The sequence below is a fragment of the Gekko japonicus genome, unplaced genomic scaffold, assembly GCF_001447785.1.
Source record: "Gekko japonicus isolate JY-2015 unplaced genomic scaffold, Gekko_japonicus_V1.1 scaffold75, whole genome shotgun sequence".
Lineage (NCBI taxonomy): Eukaryota > Metazoa > Chordata > Lepidosauria > Squamata > Gekkonidae > Gekko > Gekko japonicus.
The window spans coordinates 1,895,605-1,918,380 of NW_015173124.1; the positions used below are offsets into that span (position 1 = coordinate 1,895,605).

A 22,776-nucleotide genomic window follows, 5' to 3' on the forward strand; every position below is an offset into this window, starting at 1 on the left:
AATGTCCTGGCCCCACTGGTGGACCTCCTGATGGCACCTGGTATTTTTTGTCCACTGTGTGACACAGTGTTGGACTGGATGGGCCTTTGGCCTGATCCAACATTGGCGTCTCTTATGTTCTTATGTTCATTGCCTTTCTCTGTGTACCAGTCTTCATTTTCTTTGGTGCTCTCTCATCTAAATATTAACCAGAGCCGACCCTGCTTAGCTTCTGGTTAGCCTAGACCATCCACATCAGGGTTACTATTTTAACTATAGTTTGGTGTCCTTTTGGCTAGTTGGATATTTTTTTTTTACAATAAATGCACAGATGCTGCTAATTTTTTCTTGTAGGAGGTCATCAGGTGTCTTTGCTTGAGTATACCATTTGCTGAAGATATATTGCATTTTCCTAGTACTCAAACTGCAATATGTTATCAAAGAGAAAATAATTCCAGGATAGCCATGTAGTCTATTGTAGCAAAATTAAATAGTAGCCCCTTAAAGACTAACCAAATTTATTCTAGTAGAAGGTTTTATGTGTCAGAGAGCTCTCTTCAGATGCAGTCTCCATCAGAAAACTATATTGTCCTTTCTAGCTACTGTAACAATTGCAAACTGGGAAAGCTATATAGAATGTGCTTGTAAGTTTCATTGGTACCGGTCAGATAGGCCCTATGACTTTATTAGTAGCAAGACACTTTTTATGAATATATTTTTTTACAATAAATGCACAGATATTGCTAATTTTTTCTTGCAGATGGACATCAGGTGTCTTTGCTTGAGTATAACATTTGCTGAAGATATATTGCATTTTCCTAGTACTCAAACTGCAATATGTTATCAAAGAGAAAATAATTCCAGGATAGCCATGTAGTCTATTGTAGCAAAATTAAATAGTAGCCCCTTAAAGACTAACCAAATTTATTCTAGTAGAAGGTTTTATGTGTCAGAGAGCTCTCTTCAGATGCAGTCTCCATCAGAAAACTATATTGTCCTTTCTAGCTACTGTAACAATTGCAAACTGGGAAAGCTATATAGAATGTGCTTGTAAGTTTCATTGGTACCGGTCAGATAGGCCCTATGACTTTATTAGTAGCAAGACACTTTTTATTATTCTTGCTCTTAACTTCTTTAGAAGATAAGTGCTCATCACTGTTTCACTTTCAAAAGTGATGAACATCAGTAAGACTCTTCAGTCATGATTGCTGTTTTATAGAATTTTCGCTTTCTTAATGCATTCCCATTTCTGGCAATCAAGCATATTCTCAGATTATTGTTTTTAAGTAAGCAACAAAGAGAAGTTTGGCACCTCTCTCCCCACCCCCATCTTCCATTACGGGAGAAAATGACATTTTGCTAGCTTTGCTAGATCAAGACCAGTTCTGATGAAGTACAGCTGTCTGGTGATAATCTCTGTACACCTAACCTGTTGTATTCGTTGGCTAGTAACTGGAATAATGGTTTCATTTGAAGGAAATAATTGACACTTCACAAGGAAATATGGCTAAATCAGGGCTATTTTTGGGCAGGAACGCACAGGAACGGAGTTCCGGCTGGCTCCCAAGTTGGCTACGCCCAGCAGGAACTCATTAGCATAATAGGCCACATCCAACAGCAGAAACTCATTAGGATTTGGCTACATTAGGGGTTTGTGGCCTAACATGCAAAGGAGTTACTGCTACAAAAAAGCCCTGGGTTTTGACAACCAACAAGGTAAACAGAATAACAAGCAAAAGGTGGGTGTGGCTGGATAACCACACTTCTGGTAACATGGGGGTGCAGCCTAATGTGCTAATGAGCTGCAAAGTACAGCTGTCTGATGATAATCTCTGTACACCTGACCTGTTTGAAGGAAATAATTGACACTTCACAAGGAAATGTGGCTAAATGATGTAGATCAAATCTCAGACCCACAGAGGTGAGGGAGAAACGTTTGTGTGTATTGAAAAGTGAAGGAAAATGCTAAATCCATTATAAGAACAGGCATTGTTTGATTATGTAGGCTTACATTCCCATACAAGCTGCAGTAAACCCATGGCAACAATAGTAAGTACTTCAAATTAATATGGGCAATCTGCTGCACTACTGGGAACTCAGTAGTGAGCATTGTGATTCTGTGTTTATGACCCTGCTTCATACCATGTTGACTCCTAGCTCTCCCCATTGCATGCTGTGCTGGTCACAAGACCCACTATCATGTATACATGCAGTGGCATTTTCAGGCATGCTACTACTAACCTACATTTAGGGTGGAATTCAAAGGCATGCCAAGGCCATCTGAGTGCATGACGAGACCTGTATGTGTCCTTGGGATCTGCTGAGAGTCAGTGTGGACCTTTTTCTTCCCTGCACATGAAAATGTGAAAATAGCCCTAGCATTGGAAACATCAAAGTTAAAAATGAGTCTCTTCTTTGTAGATTTAAAAACTGGATGAATTACTATTGGAAGAAGCTAGAAAAAGAAGCAAGAAAGGTGGAGTATAAATGAAGTAACCAAATAAATAAAAATGTATGCAGAAGAATCAGATCACACATCCTCATATTCAGGAAGTCCCTAGATTTAAGTTTGTTGAAGCTAGAGGAACAGTAAGAAACTATTAAATGAAGACATGCCAATGCTTCATTTCTATAATGGGAGATGATGTGATTCAAAACATACCCACTACCTGGGAAGCCATTACTCTAGTCTTTCTGTGTAGTGGCAGTTTGGTGTAGTGGTTAAGTGCACGGATTCTAATCTGGGAGAACCAGGTGTGATTCCCCACTCCTCCACTTGCACCTGGCTGGATGACCTTGGGCAAGCTGTAGCTCTGATAAGAGCTGTTTTTGAAAAAGAGCACTTTCTGTCAGAACTCCACCTACCTCACAGGGTGTCTGTTGAGGGGAGGGGAAGGGAAAGGAGTTTGTAAACCGCTCTAAGACACCTTTGGGTAGTAAAGGGCGGGGTATAAATCCAATCTCTTATCTTTTTCTTCTCAGGCAGGAGGGAAATAAAACTTTCAATCACTTTCTGCGCATCACTTTCTCTTCCTGGTAGTCTGGTTCAACTGCAGGTGAATCTTCCGTCGTCGAGAGAGATGGAGATTAAGAACCCAGCTTTCTACCTACCAATTTTATCCACTATCTCCCCACTAACGAGCTAACAATTTAATAAACATAACCTTTTCCAGGCATCATGCAAGGGCTTCATCCTTGACAAACATCACCTGTTAACAGTTTGTCAGATTAACCAGCACATAGGGCTATTATCTTTCTCTTAACAGTAATAAAGTTTTAAAGAGCAAGGTGCAATTACAACTGAGCATCACAGTGACACTCTGGTATTTGGGCAAAAACTCTATGGTAAATGTGTCTTCTTCCATAGAGATTTTACCCAAATACCAGAGTGTCGCCCCTGATGTACTGGAAGTGATGATGTCACTTATGGATCACGTGGGTAATGATGCTGATCTCTCTCTTTTTCTGGGTGAGTTCCCCCCTGCTGACCAGCTGGTCGCCAGTGGGGAAGTGGGGCCTGGGAGCAGGGGACCCCTGCTTTCACCAGGGAATCTGGCAACCCTAGATGGAGAAGGGCATGAGGAAGCAGGCTGTCATCCTCACCCACAGCATTGTCTTCTGGGCCAGGCACAGGACAGCAAGTGGAGGTTTTGGGTCACAAGTAGGAATGTTCAGATGATATGGTTGGGACAGGGGCATACTATGGAACCAGATCTTGCCAGTCCTTCTGCAACACTTGAGGGCCTTTTCCACACCTCACATCTTTCTAATCCACCTGGGGAAAAGGCATGGAAAATGAACTGGGAAATCTATAATTTTGCAAGCCCTGGCTGACATGGAATACCTTCAGGCTGTAGTGCTGGTAGTGCTGATTATATGGTCTGAGATGCCCAGAAGACAGTGTGAAAATGTGCAATTCATCCTGGGCACCTGGAGATGATGAACGGCAAAGTGAGACTGTGTGTGCAGGAGGGGTGCATATTGCACAGCCAGGCATCAAGCATTGTTATCTGCACATGTGTAGGGACAATGGGATCCATCTTGCAGATGAAGGCTGCAGTATATTCCTGGGGATCTGTGGCATAGCCTCTTGGAGTCATTTGAGGCAAGTGGGGTGTGGGTGGGGTAGAACAAAGCAGTAATATTGAAATATACTGGGTTCAGACGCGTTCAAGTGATCAGCTCATAGTTTATTAGTGATTCAGCAAGAGAAAGAAGACTGAGAAACCCCTGGCCAAAGTCGGGTATTTATGCCTGTAAAAGGTCACACCCAAAACACGCCCCACTCCCAACTATAGGGTATTTACACTACATTGTTTCCCAATTGGGTTACTCTAGGATCCCTGTCACCCTACTGGTCCATTCTAGGATCCTAGCAAGCTATTGTTATGCATCCCCAAGCTAAGTCCTTTTGCAAGTACAGTTCAGGCAGCATACATAACAAATATGATCCCCCCTGTAACAATAGCAATTCAGGAAAAGTTTCTTGAGGGGTACACAGCACAGCTTAGGTGAATACCCTAAGGCATCATCTATAGAATGAAGGAGTATTACTTAGACCAGGACTAGGGCATCAGTGCTTACGCAGTTCTGGGGTACCATTATCCTTGACCCATAGACCCAGTGGCTAGGGAGACAGAAAGTGGCACACCTCCCTTGACCATCAAGAAGGCTTGGCCCATGAGGACTCTTAAGTTCGGAGGCAGGGTGGCCTTACCCATAAAATCAAGGAGGTACTAACAGAGGGGGCCTGACTCTTGTCCATCCTACCAATTGCCTGAACTACAACTGGGTTTGGAATGGGGTTGGCACAGCAGATCCCCCCTTTTTGAATTGATAAATAAACATAGCCATTTATTATCCCATCTGACCTGGATAGCCCAGGCTAGCCCGTTCCTGTCAGATCTCGAAAACGAAGCAGGGTTGGCCTTGGCTAGTATTTGGAAGGGCAACCTCAAGGAATACCAGGGTCGTGACACAGAGCCAGGCAATGGCAAACCACCTCTGAAATGTCTCTTGTTTTTTTTTTTTTAAAAAAAACAACTCTAGCTCTCCACCTAGTGGTGCATAATGCTAAAGGAGCTAAAACTTTTGGCTGCCAGACAATTTTAGGATCTCCTGGTTACTCTACACACAATGTCATACGATAATTAAAATTAATTAAATTAAATCCCATCTGAAGTGGTCCGCTCTCCTCTCCTTATTCAGCATCTGCATTTGTAGTATTGTAAGCAACTCTTTGGAGGCATGCAGGAACCACAAGTCAATTCAGACTGAGTTATTGGTAAAAGAGACTAGGTGTCTATTTGTTTTACTGTTTGGGGGATTCAAGCAGGCCAAGGTCTCAGTTAACTGACTGATTTTATAATCCTTAGAATCTTTTTTTAAGCTTCCAGACAGATTTTAAGGCTATTTTTCAGGACCGCCTTTTTAGCTTCTTATTTTTGAATTTCTAACACATTTAACAGAGGTTCCTGAAATAAAGTAACAGGACCTGTTTTACAAAGACACTGACCATGTACGTAATTTGGCCCATGGTGAATTTACGTTGCTCACAAAATAGCCAAACTCTTTAGGGTGGGTCTTGAATTAAGGCACTAGGGAAAGGAAATACAGCATAAAGAGTTGTGAAGTGTACATAGTGAACTGTTAGAATGAAATCCCTATTGCTTTTTCCCCCACAGTGATGTAACATTCTTGGTTGGTGGAGAGCAGCAGGAAGTCTTTGCCCATCGCTGTCTCCTTTCTTGTCGCTGCCAGGCGTTCCATGCAATGCTGAGCCAGCCCCAGGAGACCCAAGCCCCACTTCTCCTGAGCCATGTACAGCCAGAGGTGTTCCTTGCAGTCATTGAGTACCTGTACACTAATAGTGTCACCCTCAACAACGGCATTGTAAGTAGGACCTGTATTAATAAGGGACTGGACTTCCAGGGAAGGTACTAAATAGGAGGATGGGTTGAAAGCAAATGATGTCACGATCTGCTTATGAGAATGGTGAGGTTACACAGCCCTTCTAAACCAGTCTTGTAGATAAATTTAAAAAGATTACCAGCCCACCAAATGGGAAAATCTACCTTCAGCACTGTCATTAGCTGATTTTATTAATTTTATGAACTATTTATTTTGCTGGTTTTTATACTTTTTATTTCTTCTTATGATGATGCACCTCTACCACAAATGTTTGTTTCTGAATAAGGTAACCAACTAATTCATTTCTTGAAGGATAGTTGTATTAATCTGGTTGGAAGCAAAAAAGAACAGAAGTCTTGTGGCATGATCCTAAAGATATTATTCCAGCACAAACTTTCATGGACTGGAGCCCGCTTCTTCAGATGCAATGAGTGAATCGTCAGTATATGATGAAGTGTGCATGCACACAAAAGTTTATACCCAGAATTACATATTGTTGGTCTTAAATAAACAAACTGCAGGATCAGGGCAAATGCATGAAATAAAATGTCATTAAGAAACATTCAAGCCTAATTGAGAAAAATACAGTTAAAGCAAGCTAGGCGACACCCGTAAAACATCTTGGTTTTGCTAAAGATACCTGGGTGGGAGACTTGAACCACGAGTTGGGATTTCTTGCTAATTATAGATGTCAGCTATTGTAGCAAAAGCTAGGAGTTCCTGTGTTTTACAAACATGAACTAGCTTAGCATACCTTGTGAATGGTCTTCGTTGTACATTTCTGGGTTACATTTTAATTTTACAAAATTACATTTATTATATTTCACTCTGGACTTCCTGTGTCTTACGGCCCTGCAACCCTGTTTTTCAAAATATATCCTACAAAATAGTCTGCATAAGTGAGGATGCCCTCATTGCATCTGAAGACAGGAGCTGTAGTTCATGAAAGGTGATATTAGAATTTTTTTTTGTTAGTCTTATTTATTTATTTAAGGTGCCGCAGGATTCCTATTTATATCTGCAATGAATTCAACGTTGTTGTTATTAATAAATCATTTAGTCACATGTCATGTTGAAAATAGAATGGCTTGATTGGGCTTGGAAAATGATTCACATGGATAGAATTATCATTTCACCTGTGTGAATGGCTAATCAACAAGACCATTCTAAACCACAAGCATTTTATTAGGCTCCAGATAATGAGATTGTTATTTTGCTTTTGGTTAATGTAAAGCCCTTGGCTGTGAGAGATACAAAGACCTGGTTCAAGAAATAATTACTCGCTAGTCAGTAATTTCAGTATCATGCTATGAAAAGGGTCTGTCTGTCTGTCTGTCGGCAGCTTAAAAGTTCTAACTATCAGTGCAATACTGCAACAGTGTCAGGTGAGGCACCATGTTTCTCTCAGAGTAACCAGGGTCATGTTTTATAATCCTATTCCACGCATCAGTTCGGAAACAGCTGCCACCTTCCACCATGGGAGGACACTGGGCTTGAAACCTCCCAACGTTCTAAACCACAAGCATTTTATTAGGCTCCAGATAATGAGATTGTTATTTTGCTTTTGGTTAATGTAAAGCCCTTGGCTGTGAGAGATACAAAGACCTGGTTCAAGAAATAATTACTCGCTAGTCAGTAATTTCAGTATCATGCTATGAAAAGAGTCTGTGTGTCTGTCTGTCTGTCTGGCTGGCTGGCTGGCTGGCACAGGGCAGGCATTAGCAAGGGAGAAGGGGAGGGCTGGGGGAGGTCTGCCAAATTTTGAAATCAAAATGGGCGTTCTCAGCTGGCTAATCTTTGAAAACTATTCTTGTGAGTAAAAGCCTGGAAAAAACAGACAAAATGGGCTCAAACCTGTGCCTTCTGCAAGAGGACAGAGAGCCCTAACTGTGGGGCTCTTAAAACAATGATCATCACCTTGTTTCCTCCTGTAGGCCCTGGAGGTGCTGACGTCATCCATGGAGTATGGACTGAATGACCTCAGAAAGGTAGGGATAGTTGCTTGTGACCTGTGTTGATTCTTTGTGGAAAGACAGCCTTTGCCTTATGAAACTGTAGCGTAATCTTTGATGCCTGATTATTGCAAGATGTGGAGATTGGATTGTCCTCCTGTGTTCATGTTCTTAGTTGTGACCACTGTGCAGCCACACACTGGAGAACTGAGAAGGTGCAAGCCTGCCAGGTTAAAACTTCCAAAGCTTTCCAAAGCCCTGGAGGACACTCTCCCCTCCCACCGACCTTCCTGCCAAAATGATGACATGATAGGAGGGGAGAGCTCTTGCCTCCTCACCCCTCTTTCCGCCCCTGCAGAGAGAGGAGCTTCCAGTTTTTCCTGTCACCTTTTTCTCTCAAACATACAATTCCTTTATGCTTTCCAGCAATTTTTCTTCTCTTCGTCACATAACCTCTTTTTTAACTAATGGCCTTAGGGATTCCGGCCCCCAGATGGAACCTGGGGATCCTCTTGAATTACAGCTTATCTCCAGACTACAGGGATCAGTTCCCCTGGAGAAAATGGATGTTTTGGAGGGTGAACTCTATGGCATTGTACCCCACTGAGGTCCCTGTCCTCCCCAGGATCCATCACCCAATCTTCAGGAATTTCCAGACCTGGATTTGGCAACCCTACTCCACCCATCCCCCGCTGGTGGCCGGTGGGGGGGCATGGCAATGCTAGAAAGTCTTTGTTTTAAAAGTGAACCCAGTGGGTACTAAAACAGCCCAAGTCGATGACCACTGTCATTATCTGATGTGTCTCGGTGAAGGACATAATGTCTCCACTTGCTCCATACGCAAACAGTTCACCTCCAAGACAGGTATGGTAGGGCCTATCACCTGAAGGCAACTCCTTGGGAAAAGGCACTAGTGGCCACAGATACATGAGAGGGTCAGTATGCATCTCCCTCCTAGGCTGTGCTGGATGTTATGAGAGAGTCCAAGAAGCCTTCTACATGGAAGTCCTGCTCTGAAAAATGTCTTCTGGGCTGTGGCTAAACATCTGCAGTGTGTAGGTCTCTTTTACTTTCATCAGGCCCAGAATTCATGACTGACTGATAAAAGGCTGCATTTTTAGTAACTATCTCTTCTGCTAGATATGTAGGTGAACTGGCTGCCATGACCCTCCCTTTATAAATTTCTATCCTTATACACTGGTACTCAGGTCTAGCCTGCCTATCTGTCCTAAGGTGGTCTCCCTTTTTCACATCAATCAGCCCATTGTCTTACCGGTATTTTTTCTACATCCTGAGGATGACAAAGAAAAATCATTACACATATTGGATGTTCATAGAGCACGACTGTTTTATTTAGACAGGACTCAGTCTGCCGGGAGTGCACATAATCTGACTGCCATTCTGCCCCAAGAAAGTGTTTGGCAGCTTCCTCCCAATCCCTCTCTCATTGGGCAGTTTCTGCTGTCACCAATGGTTACACCTTAGCAGAGGATGCCTGAGAGCTTCACTAGTTAAACATAAGAACATAAGAGACGCCAATGTTGGATAAGGCCAATGGCCCATCTAGTCTAACACTCTGTCACACAGTGGCCAAAATACCAGGTGCCATCAGGAGGTCCAGCAGTGGGGCCAGGACACTAGCAGCCCTCCCACTGTTGCTCCCCCCCAAGCACCAAGAATACAGAGCATCACTTGCCCCAGCCTGAGAGTTCCTATCTATACCTTGTGGCTAATAGCCACTGCTGGACTTCTGCTCCATATGCTTATCTGATTCCCTCTTGAAGCCATCCATGCCACCTCCTGTGGCAGTGAATTCCATGTGTTAATCACTCTTTGGGGGAAGAAGTACTTCCTTTTATCTGTTCTAACCGACTGCTCAGCAATTTCATGGAGTGCCCATAAGTTCTTGTATTGTGAGAAAGGGAGAAAAATACTTCTTTCTCAACCTGCTCTATCCCATGCATAATCTTATAAACCTCAATAATGTCACCCCTCAGATGTCGTTTCTCCATCTTTTTTTCCTTATCCAGTAAGTACGCCACTCTCCAAGATGTGGGACTGCACAGTGATAACTACAATGCAAACAGAGTTGCACTTACCTATAATTGCTGTTCATCGAGTAATTTCCTGTGCAGTCACACATCCCACTTGCCTGAGATTCTGTTGTGTGTGCGTGTGTGTATATATATTTTAAAAGATTTTTCACCAGAATCTCAGTATGATGTTTTTCTTGTTGTGGTTGTATTTGTATACCCTCACAGATATTTAGATACATATCGTTGTTTATCCTTTCAGTTTTCACAACAATAAATTTCTAGTTATTGCACTAATACCATGTTCCATTGTTACGTTCTTCCTGGTGGCAGCAGTGCAAGGACTGAGGAGACAGGCTCTCTCGCTCTCCTCCTATCGTGTGACGTAGTGGGAAGGCCAGTGGGAGGGGAAAGTACCCTCTTGGGCTTTGGGAGGCTTTGGGAAGCTGTGGGAGGCCTGCACCTGCACAGATCCCATATGTGTGATTGCACTGTAGATCACTCAAGGAACAACAGTTACAGGTATGTGTAACTCTGTTTTCCTTGATAAGGTTTCCCTTGCTCAAAAGCTAGTCAAATCCAACTCTAGGGGGCGGTGCCCATCTCTGTTTCTAAGCTGAAGAGCCAGCGCTGTCTGAAGACTTTTCTGTGGTCACGTGGCCGGCATAACTAAACGCTGAGGCGCACGGAACGCTGTTACCTTCCCATCGAAACGGTACCTATTTATCCACTTGCAATTTCTTGCTTTCAAACCGCTAGGTTGGCAGGAGCTGGGGCCAGAGATGGGAGCTCATTCCATCATGTGGCACTAGGGTGTCGAACTGCTGACCTACAGCAGCTCAGCATCTTAACCTCTAAGCCACCACAGCTTATATATATATATATAGCTTTGTATAGCTTTGTAAACAGTATTGAACACTTATCTGGCTGCTGGAAACACAGCTGCAGGGGTCCATTGCCTCTAACACAAGCTGCCTTCCTCTGGAAACTTTTCCTTATAGTTAAAGGAGAAACCCTCAAAGTGTTGGCATTGGAAGGCTCGATGTATACCTTTGCCCCTTATTAAAAGAAGGAAAAATTTCCATCCATCTGAGAGTTTTTCAGAGCTCACTCCTTCAGCTCTTCAAGGTTAGCATAAATATTGGACTGCAGGACTGTAAGTGAAAGCTCCATTAAATATTTTCCACTAATTAATACTTCCCAGACTCATAAAAAACCTAGGAGGCATCTTTCTTTGTTGCTTAGTATTAATTTCATGTTTGTGGGTGGGGGGAAAACATCTTTCTCATTTCCTTCTTTCTGATTTCAAAGTGCTGGGGGAAATTGTAAGGGCAGTGGAAGTAGGGAAGCCCCATGAGTTAACTGCAAGATGGCAACCCTCTGCATTTAGGAACTGTGAACTAGTCATAACATTAAACTGGAGGAGGCCTGCTGACTTTCAGCTTTATACAAAAGATGTCTAGTGTCTTTGTGTCTTTATACAAAAGATGTCAGCTTTATACAAAAGATGTCTAGTGTCCTGGACCCACTGCTGGACCTCCTGATGGCACCTGGTATTTTAGCCACTGTGTGACAGAGTGTTGTACTGGATGGGCCATTGGCCTGATCCAACACTGGCTTCTCTTATGTTCTTATGTACCCCTCTTCCTACAACCTGACAGCACAGGGACTACAACATGGTTGATCCTGTTAATACAGGAGTTTCTGACACTAAAATTCTGCTCTAACAATTCCAGTAAAACTGTTGCCTTGATAAGACATGTATATTCTGGATAATCCCACTGTCTGAATGGAACCTGTCCCCAGTGAGTTTGCTTCTATTTTGGACACATTCCATGTCCAGGAATCCTGATATGGAACTTCCTTATTTAAATCTTTTGCACACATCCAGGTTCTTGACAAAAAAAGAGCCGGTACTGCAGCTGTTCTCTTTTATCAGATTCAGTTGTGACAAAACATTTACACAAGTGCTGATAACAGAAGAAGTCTTTTGGGTTATCTTTGTTCAAGGAGGTTACATAGTCCAAATCGCACTGAAAGATCTGCTACATTTTTTAAACCCTCCAGTTTCAGGGTGGGTTTTTTCTGGGTTTCATTAAAGAGATAAGAAATCTTTGGTGATCTACAAAACTGGAAATCTCACAGTCTCTCTTCCTAATGTCTTTCCTTCCTCTTCACCTGAGCTATTTTTACTTTTACAAAGACACTCCATCAGGCTTAGATCTTCGCCAAGGTCCTGCCACTTAAAGCATGAGCATAAGAAGTGGCAACGGAGGAGCTCCCTTTCACCCTGTGCCCCTGCTTAATGCCAGGGAATACTAACAGTGCAGTCCTAAGCAATGTTACACCTTTCTAAGTCCCTTGACTTCAATGAACCTAAAGGTCTGTAGCTCTGCTTTGGATTGCACTGCCAAAATCAAGTTACATGTTATTTTTTCATCTGTGTTCACATTTTTTTTTCCTTTTTGCAAATGCAGCTGCCAAGGCAACGTTTTCAAGGAAAATAGTGTTGGAAAAGAGGGAAATTTTAACTGTTTCTTCCTTGCTGTTTTCCTGCTGAAAAAGCCACCCCTGAACTACTTTTAGACCTACTGGGGAAAACTCCTCCTCCTCCTCCCCTTCCCACCTCCTTTCTCTTTGCAAATGTGTGACTGCTTTTTCAAAAGGAAAATAAAATAAAATAAACACACTGGGGAAAAGTAACATGGATTTTGACCCCAAAGCAATCCATGTTGCTTTCATGATGGAATGGCAGGGTGAAGATGGGAAGAGACCGACTGGAAATGCCTGATTTTTCCCCCCAGTCAAAACAGCACAGGTGAAATGTGCTTGGATGTGGTTTTTAAGTGTGCTGGGCAAAATAAAAGGCAGCTTGTTGCATGGGTGGCCATCTACCATATAACTAGTCTTTTTACCACTCCCATAAATATTTTTACAGCTCCCTCTGATTGTGTCTCTGCATTAACTCAGGTATAACACTGGCTGTCTTTCATCTTTGAAGCAGTGGCCCAGGACAGAGCCTGGAACTATATATGTACTGACTGAGTAAGGTGGCCAACAACAGTCCTGGAGAAAAATTACTTGTCCCTTTAATAGAAGCTTAATGTGTGGAAATGGACATTTCATGGCATGGAGGTTAGTGGGGGTGACAAAAGACAAGTGGGAGGTGGGCAGGAATAGAAATATCACTAGTTGCTCTCAGAGTACTTGAATACAGGGGAATTCAATGACCTGTCATCTCCCTGCTGGGTCAGTCATTTGAAAATAGGTTTTGTGTGATCGTGAGGAGTTCCCCCTCTGCCGCAAGCAGGGATCAGAGGATGTGGAAGTATGAGAGAATTCTGCTCTCTCTGATTGTATACATACAGTACATGGTGTTCCAGGAAGGCAAGTAGGAAGGAGTTGATGTCATTACCTAGCACAGCAGGGAGGAAATATTGGTTGTGACCTGTGGGGGAATTCTAAACATTCAGTGGGAAAAGTGGAGTTTTAGAAAATGATTGAGAACAGATAATGGGTTGGATTTGATGGAAGTTCCTCACACTAGATGATGTAAGTACAGAAGAAGAAGAAGAAGAAGAAGAAAGAAGAAAGAAGAAGAAAGAAGAAGAAGATTACCTAGTCTGAAATTGTCTGCTCTTACATCATATAGGACGCCATCTCAATTAGTGATGGAATGTTTAGTACTACTAGCATTTTATGATTACCTGAATGTTTTAAAATGTTTTAAATGTTTGATGTGGATTTTATAGTACCTCGTACCAATTACTGTAAGCCACCCTGAGCCTGTTCGCGGGGAGGACGGGATACAAATGGAATTAATAAATAATGAAGGAGAAGTGTGTGTGGTGGAGGGAACAACTAGGTATCAGTCATGGTTTAACTACTAGTTTTCAGTCATGGCCCGGGGAGATGGAAGCTGATGAATTAAAACTGAAGAAAAACAATTCTAGCAGTGTAGCTCTACCCCGGTCACACGGGAGGTTTTGGCCTGGGAGAGAGACGGATCGGGGGCTCAGCAAACGGGCGCGAGCACACCTCAACATCTGGGAATTGGCTTGCACCCGTCCCCGATCCGTTTCTTCAGGCCAATAACGCACTGTTTAAAAAAAACCAACAGAAGAGGAGGACTTACCGGGTACACCGCAGCAAGTGCGGCCGTGCGATCGCCGGCGCGCCCATCTTCTGGAGCAATGTAGGCTCCTGGCTGAACTGCGCATGCTCACACGTGCGCAGTTCGGCAGCCTCTGTCTCCTGTAAGTGGCTTCCCCCCGGCATCTGATCGTGCCGGGGAGGAGCTGTGTGCCGGTTCAGGGGATCTGTGTGACCACGTCTTTCTTTTGGTGCGGCTAAACAGTTGCTCCTTTTGGGTCAGCCCCAGAGTTATGACTGATATTCATTAGGAGGAGGATTGTGTGCCCAATAGCAGCATGTTGTACATTTATCCATCTTGTACTCTGTTATTTCTCTGTTCAGAGTGGCTAACCTATGCATCTCAGATAATGCTATGCATCTCAGATAATGCTAAGGGCCATACTTGTTTAGCTTCGTGATCTGGATCATGTGCCCTTAGAGCATGGGAATTTAATTACATGACAGCATCTAGACTTTCCTGCCCTTCAGGAATAAGGAAACACAACAGAAACTTCTGGGAAACACATGATAATTCCTTTTCCTTGTGGTTTTGCCACCAGACCCCTTACATTCTCTTCTGTCTGGCCGGGGTCTAACTTTCTGGGAAATCCTGGGATGGCAGCAGCTTCCATTCCCACACACATTCTGTGTTTCTTAGGGTGGGGGCAGAACCACGAACACTTTATGGTGTGACAGACAAGGGACTGGAGGAATTCCAGCCAAGTGTCCCTGGCCCTTAAACATGTGTACATGTTTACAAAAAATGGCTGTTTGCAGATCTTTCCATACCCCCCTGCCTGGGTCTTGTTGTCTCTCCATATTTTTGTGCTTTTCCATTTTATTGAAATTGCTTCTGGGACCAAGACTCACAATGGGGACTGTCATCTGTAAGCCTTTAACATCCAGCCTAAAGATTCATTCTGTGTTACTTGAAGCCTTACATAATATATTTTGAACATGACTCAGCCTTAATAAAAATTCTGTGATTAAAATATGTATGCATGAAAATATATGTTTTGGCATACCAACATAATTTCAAAACCATTGGTCCTTATACACTTCTAATTTTTTTCTCCATAGCTGTGAAATGAATTATTTGTTTTAAAGGCAAGCTACAGTTCAGCTTTAAGCATGAGACTGGTATTGTTCTATAGCCAGTCTCCAGAAACAAGTGCCACTTCCAGACATTTCTAAAGCATACCTACTTCTAAAGGATACACACTTCTAATGTGCCTTAACCAAAACCAGAACTGCTAAACAGATGTGTGTTTTATTTATTTAGTTCTTTATTTGCCTACCTTTCTCCTGAGCATCTCAGGACCCACACTGAGTAACAGCAGTATAAAAACAATCTGATAAATATTAGAGCAACAGATATGAAAACATTAAAAGGCAATCTAAGAATAGCTTATGCCCCCACCGGCATGGTATTCCCTTTTTGTTCAGGCTCAGGCTGCCCCCAAAAGCTCTCTGGAACAGCTCTGGTTTGCAGCCTCACCTAGAAAGCCAGAAGGGCAGGAGCATCTGGCAGTGACTGTGGCAGATTCCTCTTGGACTTGTGCCTACAATGAATAATGCACTACGTTCATGCTCAGAGCCATTGTAAAACTGTTTCTAAAAGGCTTTCCCCTTAGTTCCTGAAAGGATGCACATTCATCTACACATGCATGATAGACATACACAAAAAGTGTTTCTAAAAGGTTTTCGGTCCGTTCATCACTTCACCAATCCAAAAAGCTTCCCTTGCTTCAGCTGCTTTTAATCCTACTGGATTCCAGAGGCATGTGTGCTCTTGGAAATGTGGGTTTGGAATTCCGCATTAAAAGTTTTGGCCCTTTGCTGTAAGCATAAGGTGGGAGAAGTCAGGTGAGCGAAGATGCTAATGCTGTTTAGGCAGCCCCTGCAGAGAGTACATGGAGGTGACCTCTTTGCTACTCTTACCCCCTGCCAGCACAGATTCCAGATGGCTTGTCCCTCCTGGACGGATCAGCAAGATGGACTGATAACAACTTACTGTGTCTGGGCTCTACCCCCTTTGACTGCCTGGGCAGCTCTCTCCCACTTACTACACTGCAGGCATGTCATGACTTGCTCAGGATTCTTTGTTATGTGCCACCTCTCCTGGGGAAGGTAAGGATCCCTTCAAGGCCCCCCAGGTGGGGACGTGCTGCTCTGTTAAGCTGCGGGAGCCATAATGCTTCAATAGACACTGAAAATCCACAGGAGGGAGGGAGCTGTTAATCACAAGGTGCAGGGAAATCACCCCCATGCCACTGCCATCTCCTAGGAAATAATTCTGTCTCATAGCTGCTGCAAAACAAGGCACACATGGCCCATTTCAGGGAAGTGTTTGCTTCACTTTCTGGAAGGACAGGCAAATAGTAAAAGCAAGTAACCACTGATAACGATTAGCCACACTCCCAATCCACTAGATTCTACTTCCTTCCTATATTTAGGAAGTTCTGGGCTGTAGCCTCCAACTCTATTACTGTTCTTCCAGAGGTAGGAGGGAACCCAAAGTTCTTGTTCAGAGAATTGCTGCCTTCTATCCAATTCTAACATACGAAAAACCGGTAGAACAAATTTTGAGTCCAGCGGCACCTTTAAGACCAACAAAGGTTTATTCAAGGTATGAGCTTTTGTGTGCAGGCACACTTCGTGCATGACTCAAAATTTGAGTCACTTGACTCAAAATTTGTTCTACTGCTTCAGACCAACACGGCTGCTCACCTGGATCTATACTGAAAGCCACTTATTGGTATTACAGCTTATGGGCACATGAAAATAATTCTAAATGTTATCACCTGCTCAGGCCATTCTGATTTATTATCTGCAAAGAAAAAGAGCTGGGGAAACTGAGGCATATGGTAGTATTTATTTATTTATTAGATTCTTACCCCGCCCTCCCAACAAGGCTGGCTCAGGGCGGCTTACACAACAGTATAAAAATACAATATAATAATACAATGTAAAATCCAATCAAACACGAGGACAGTTGATCCCCTAGCTTGTTGGAGTAAACTAGCACAAAAGCACTCCCTGTTGGGGTAAACTAGCACAAAAGCAAGGAGATTTACTGCTATGCAACTTTGTTGGGATGGAATCTGAAAACAGCTCTAATATCTGAAAACAAGACTGAATACATGAAGCTGCCTTATAGTGAATCAAACCCTTTGTTTGTCAAGGTCTGTATTGTTTATTTTTATTTTTTTATTTGTTTGCATTTATTATATCCCACCCATCCTGTGGACGGGCTCACGGCGGGTAACATAATTGAAATAAAAACAATTTCAGTTTAAAAGATTAAATATTAAAACACAATAAAACATTATAACAGTTAGAACAATGGGTATTGTGTACTCTGACTGGCACAAGATCTCCAGGGTCTGCCTACTGTCTGATCCTTTTAACTCCAGTGGTCTGCTTACTGTCTGATCCTTTTAACTGGAGGTGCTAGAGATAGAAACTGGGACCTTCTGCATGCCAAACAGATGCTCTGCCACTGAGCTACAGCCTCTCCCTTCCTATGTGTATCAAGAAGCCATGTAGACCAGAGGCGCTAATAGCAGGGCACCCCACTTCTAACCTGAACCAGAGACCCACAAAAGTCAGGCCAAGGAAGTCACTCCTGGCCTGAAACACAGAGCTAGCCAAAAAGCTCTGAAAAAGGGTCTCCATTTTCAAGTGGCAACAAGGCAGTCCTCAGAGCAAACTTCCAGTCTTCCCCCCTCCATTCTTGGAATAACAATGGGTTCCAACAGATATTGTATTCAGAGGCCACCTGGCGATTAGCCCTTCCATCTCCAGAACTTCACTAAGCCTTTTTTGTGTGATCCTATGTCTATGTGAGAATCCTTTGTCTCCAAAACTGTCTTTCCTGCTCCATCGCTCAGGATACTGAGATGAACCAATCATACATTCAAATGTTTAACGATCCTTCCTGATGCTAATCAGGGACTCATCTCCCACCTTTTGTCTATACTTGGGAAGCAATTCAATCTGTGTGCCTACTTAACAAAGAGTCAGAGAGTGATTCAGCAAAGATTCAGCTTTATTCAGCAACGCGTAACACAACTCCAACAGATCAACTCGAATAGCCAGAACAGCTTTTGCATTGAAGCTGTTCATCTTTTAAACTCTCCTGGCTAATGTAGCCACGCCCTACTGTACAATAGGCAGGGCTGCATAGTCGTTTTGTGCTTCAATATCCTTAAATCTTTGGTGTATTAGGTTCTTTGCATACTGCAGACCTCCTTCTAACAAATTTTCAGGATCTAATCCAATTAGTTTCAATTTATCTACTACTCTAAGAGCCCATTGGGGATATGGTATTGATGACAAAAGATCAGGAATAAGTCCCACCGGATTCAGATGGGACTTAACCCAATAATTACTCCTCTGTATCCAAATATTCAATGTTACAGTAGATAAACCAGTTTCTGTACAGTCACCCAGCACCTGACTAATCCCATCATTGCTATTGTGATTCCAGACGCTGCCCCTTTGAGACCTCATTGGTCACACCTATGTCTTGTCCATTCTGATGTTACACACCCCTAGGACCCCTGATTGGTCTAGGTAATCTTTTGTCCATCCTGATATTACACACCCCTAGGACCCCTGATTGGTCCAGGTAATCTTTTGTCTTCACCTGAGACAAGGCCCTCAAGACCTCCTATTGGTCAGCATTGTTCTCAAATGTCTATATCCATCAAGGCACATGACCTCAGATTGTGTGTCTGCCCCAGGATGCCAACTGGCAATTCACCCCCAAACTTTGGTTTGGGCCATAATCCCTTCTTCAGGGACCTCTGCATGTCTGGACAGGTTGTATCACCCCATAACTGATCCCTCTATTTACTATCAATCTTAGTTCTGTATTGCTTGCTCTTTTTGAATGCTTAGTGTGCTTGTAATTAGGGAAATTCATCAATAAAACTATTTAATTTACTCTTCAGATTTGGAGTCTTCCTACTGTACTGGACCTTGGTATATAATTGGTGTGCGATCCCTGTACCCCTCTGGTCTCCCCTGCCACATAGCTAATTTCCCCCCAACAACGAGGCAGGCCATTGATGGTAACAGCTATTATAGTATAGGTATACATCCTTAAATTCATTTTGGCATTTTTAGTGTTGCATGATTCCTTGTTTACACTGCTTATTATAGGATATTTGTAAATGGTGATCTGCTTCTTTCAGTAGTCCCTTAGTGGAAGGGCATCCTGCACCTATATGTATGCTGGGATAACTGGCCTGCCTGTAAGGGTGCACAGATGAGATATGGTTTCTCTCACTCATAAATACCTTCCATTGGGGAAAATATCTGGGAAGAATTGTACCATTGCACATTAATCAGCAAGAGTTGTATCTGAGTATTAAAAGGTTTTTTTAATCCTTTATTTCTCTGTCAAGTCTTTACAGAACTACATGCAAGAAGAACATGCAGCTGTTTAAACTGTGTTCCTGTGTCTATTTTTTAACCTCTGTATGATTACCTTCCCTCAAGTTTCCTGTGCTCCAAATTCAGCCCCTTGACACAGAACACAGAAGCGGTGCACAACTTTCCTCTGTGGACAGTAGTGCCAGTACTGATGCTGTGATTTCTGCCATTTCAGTTAGCAAGATCCTCCTTTGGCCTGCCCAGACAGAAGCAGGAGGGGGGCTGCAGTGGGACCTAGGGACAGGAAGCAGCTGATGCATGCATCAAAGCCCAGGCTGAGACTGAAACAGCAATACTGCTGATTGTCGTAAATCAAAGTAGATCTGGGCAGAAGGAACACTGATCCTGTTAATCCATCCAAGCCGGTGCTGGGGCAAGCCTTTGTTGTGTCTTTCCCCCAAGAACAGCTCTTGGAAATTCAACCCTTTGGCATGACCCCGTGAATCCAAGCTGCTCATTGTCTGCGGCTTAGCAGCTGCAGAGAACTGGCCGGGGCCCATGAGCTCTGTGATGATATCCTAACACAGCCCTTCCCCCATCTTACTCCTTAACTCCCAGGCCTTTGCTTTCTGTAGAATAACTTCCCACTCAGAGCCAGATTAGGATGGTGGTGCTGAAAGAACACAGATTGCTATTCCCAGAAGGCGCATGGGTTTTTATTTTTAGGGAAGATCAGCACAACTCTCCTGCAAAATAAAAGCAAAAGAAACAGTGGCATTCATAGGGCAGGCTACAAGAGTAACCCCATTAGAGTTTCTGCAACTGATCCACTGGGGAGATACAAGTCAGCTATAGGCCAGTTTCCTGGAACACTCCTTATGTATCTTTGATGGTCATTGCAATAATTGCAAGGAATGAGTGTTGTGAATACACACACACTTGACTGCATTCTGGGATTGTAGTGCATGATAACATGAAAGTGAAAGGTGAACACAAAAGAATTTCCCAATAGAGAGAGTTTTATTCACATGGCCTTAATATTTACTTTGAAGGCATGGGTTTTTTTTTGGTTTTAATAGTTTTTAAGATGTGTTTTTATGTATGATTTTAATCTGGTGGCCTGGGTGAGGGCAGAAAGATGGTGTATATGTTTTGTAAATAAATAAAAATGAATAAATAGCCAGTCCTACTCCTGGCTTTCCTCCACATCAGGAGGTGCTTCAGAAGAACCTGGGAGGCTCTTCTGTGTCTCCAGGGAGCATCCATTCAGAAATATCTTCATCATAGAGAGACACTTGGCTTCCAACCTCAAAACATTTTGTGGTTGGTCTCAGTACCTTATGGCCACCATTTTGTCATTGGCCATGCCCCCAAAGCAGCCATTTTGTGGGTGGAGCCCAGTCCCCATTTTCTAATTTCCAAAAGTACACACGGGCTCAACAAGACTGGGGAACCCTGATCTAGTCCAACATTTATGTTTCCAATAGAGGTAGCCAGTTATGTCTGGGAAACTCAGAAGGTGGCCATAACAGCAAGAGCCCTCCATTGTTCTTTGGTCCTAGCACCTGGTATTCAGGTGAGATTTATTTTCCTTAAGCATTGTGAATATGATTTCTGAACCTTGTTACTGAGGCAGCATGACTTCTTTGTGGTCCAGTTTCACATTTCTTCAGTAATGACTGGAAACTCCAATCTCATGGATCACCTTAATATTTACTTTACTTTTCAAGGCAGTGCCACTGTGTTGTTGTGGCCCATGGGTATTTGTGGTGTGAAAAAACATGATCAGAGTAACCCATATGGACTGGAACTTTCATATAATATCAATGTCACATGGAACTGGGCCACAGGGGAGTGGTTTTTCACCAGCCACCATGTCACCCCGATAATGAAAGTATTGTTAGTAGATTATACTTCAGACAAGCATGGGGAGGGCGGAGAAAGGTCATCCCAGGAACCTAATACACAGCAAGAAAGAGGCAACACATGGGATGAAGATTAATACACACAGGCTCTGGTGGTATTCATTATGGGAAAAGAATGTGGGTATGATGAGCACAAGTACCATCGGCAGTGGAGGTAAGGAATACTCAGCTTAGAACACTATCTGGTGGTAAAGTGATGTTCCTGGAAAGCTATGGGTGACTAAGGCACTGGGAATGGGTATCCAGAGTCAGGTGACTTCATTCTAGCTCTTCATCTGGAAACTGGCTGTAACATAGGCCACAGAGGTGGGAAGGGAAGTTGAGATCATTCAGGCTCAGCTGCCATGTGCCAAACCAGGCAATCCCCTGCATTACATTCCTGAGCACTGAGCTTAGTGTGATTTCAGCTATCAAACTCACAACCACTGTAGGAGAATCTATTCCTTAGTCCTCTAGTTAACCTAAGCACAGTACTCTTAATTAAATCATCTTATGTCAATGCCAATGAATGTTCAAACTATCGCACAATTGCACTCATTTCACATGCTAGCAAGGTCCTACAAGCTAGGTTTCAGCAGTACGTGGACAGAGAACTGCCAGAAGTACAAGCTGGGTTTCGAAGAGGGAGAGGAACTAGAGATCAAATTGCCAACATTTGCTGGATTATGGAGAAAGCAAGAGAGTACCAGAAAAAGATCTACTTTTGCTTCATTGACTACGCTAAAGCCTTTGATTGTGTGGATCACAACAAACTACGGCAAGTCCTTAAAGAGATGGGAGTACCAGACCACCTCACATGTCTCTTGAGAAACCTGTATAAGGGTCAAGAAGCGACAGTTAGAACCAGATATGGAACAACTGATTGGTTTAGCATCAGAAAAGCAGTACGGCAAGGATCTGGGAAATTACAGGCCAGTCAGTCTGACGTCGATACTGGGTAAATTGGTGGAAACCATTATTAAGGAAAGAATTAGTAGCCAGGCACATTGATGAACAAAACCTATTGAGGCAGACTCAGCATGGGTTCTGTACGGGAAGATCTTGTCTCACTAACCTGTTAATGTTCTTTGAGGGGGTGAACAAACATGTGGACAAGGGGGATCCAATAGATATTGTTTAACTTGACTTCCAGAAAGCTTTTGATAAAGTTCCTCATCAAAGGCTCCTAAGTAAGCTAAAAAATCATGGGATAAAAGGACAAGTCCTTTTATGGATCAAAAACTGGCTAATTAATAGAAAACAGAGAGTGAGTATAAATGGGCAATTTTCTCAGTGGAGGGTGGTAAGCAGTGGGGTACCGCAGGGATCAGTACTTGGTCCACTGCTTTTTAACTTGTTCATTAATGATTTGGAGTTGGGAGTAAGCAGTGAAGTGGCTAATTTTGTGGATGATACAAAGTTGTTCAGGGTGGCGAAAACCAGTGAGTATTGTGAGGCAATCCAAAGGGATCTGTCAAGGAT

The 22,776-nt window shown here is 43.0% G+C and overlaps 1 protein-coding gene across 1 annotated transcript in view; it reads left to right on the forward strand.

Moving 5' to 3' along the window:
• Window positions 1-22,776, forward strand: part of BTBD19 (BTB (POZ) domain containing 19) — a 66,606-nt gene that overhangs the window by 4,652 nt on the left and 39,178 nt on the right. The window contains exons 2-3 of the mRNA XM_015421973.1: window positions 5,664-5,871; window positions 7,824-7,877. Of these exons, the coding sequence (XP_015277459.1) occupies window positions 5,664-5,871; window positions 7,824-7,877 (262 nt within the window). The remainder of the gene's footprint in view (window positions 1-5,663; window positions 5,872-7,823; window positions 7,878-22,776) is intronic.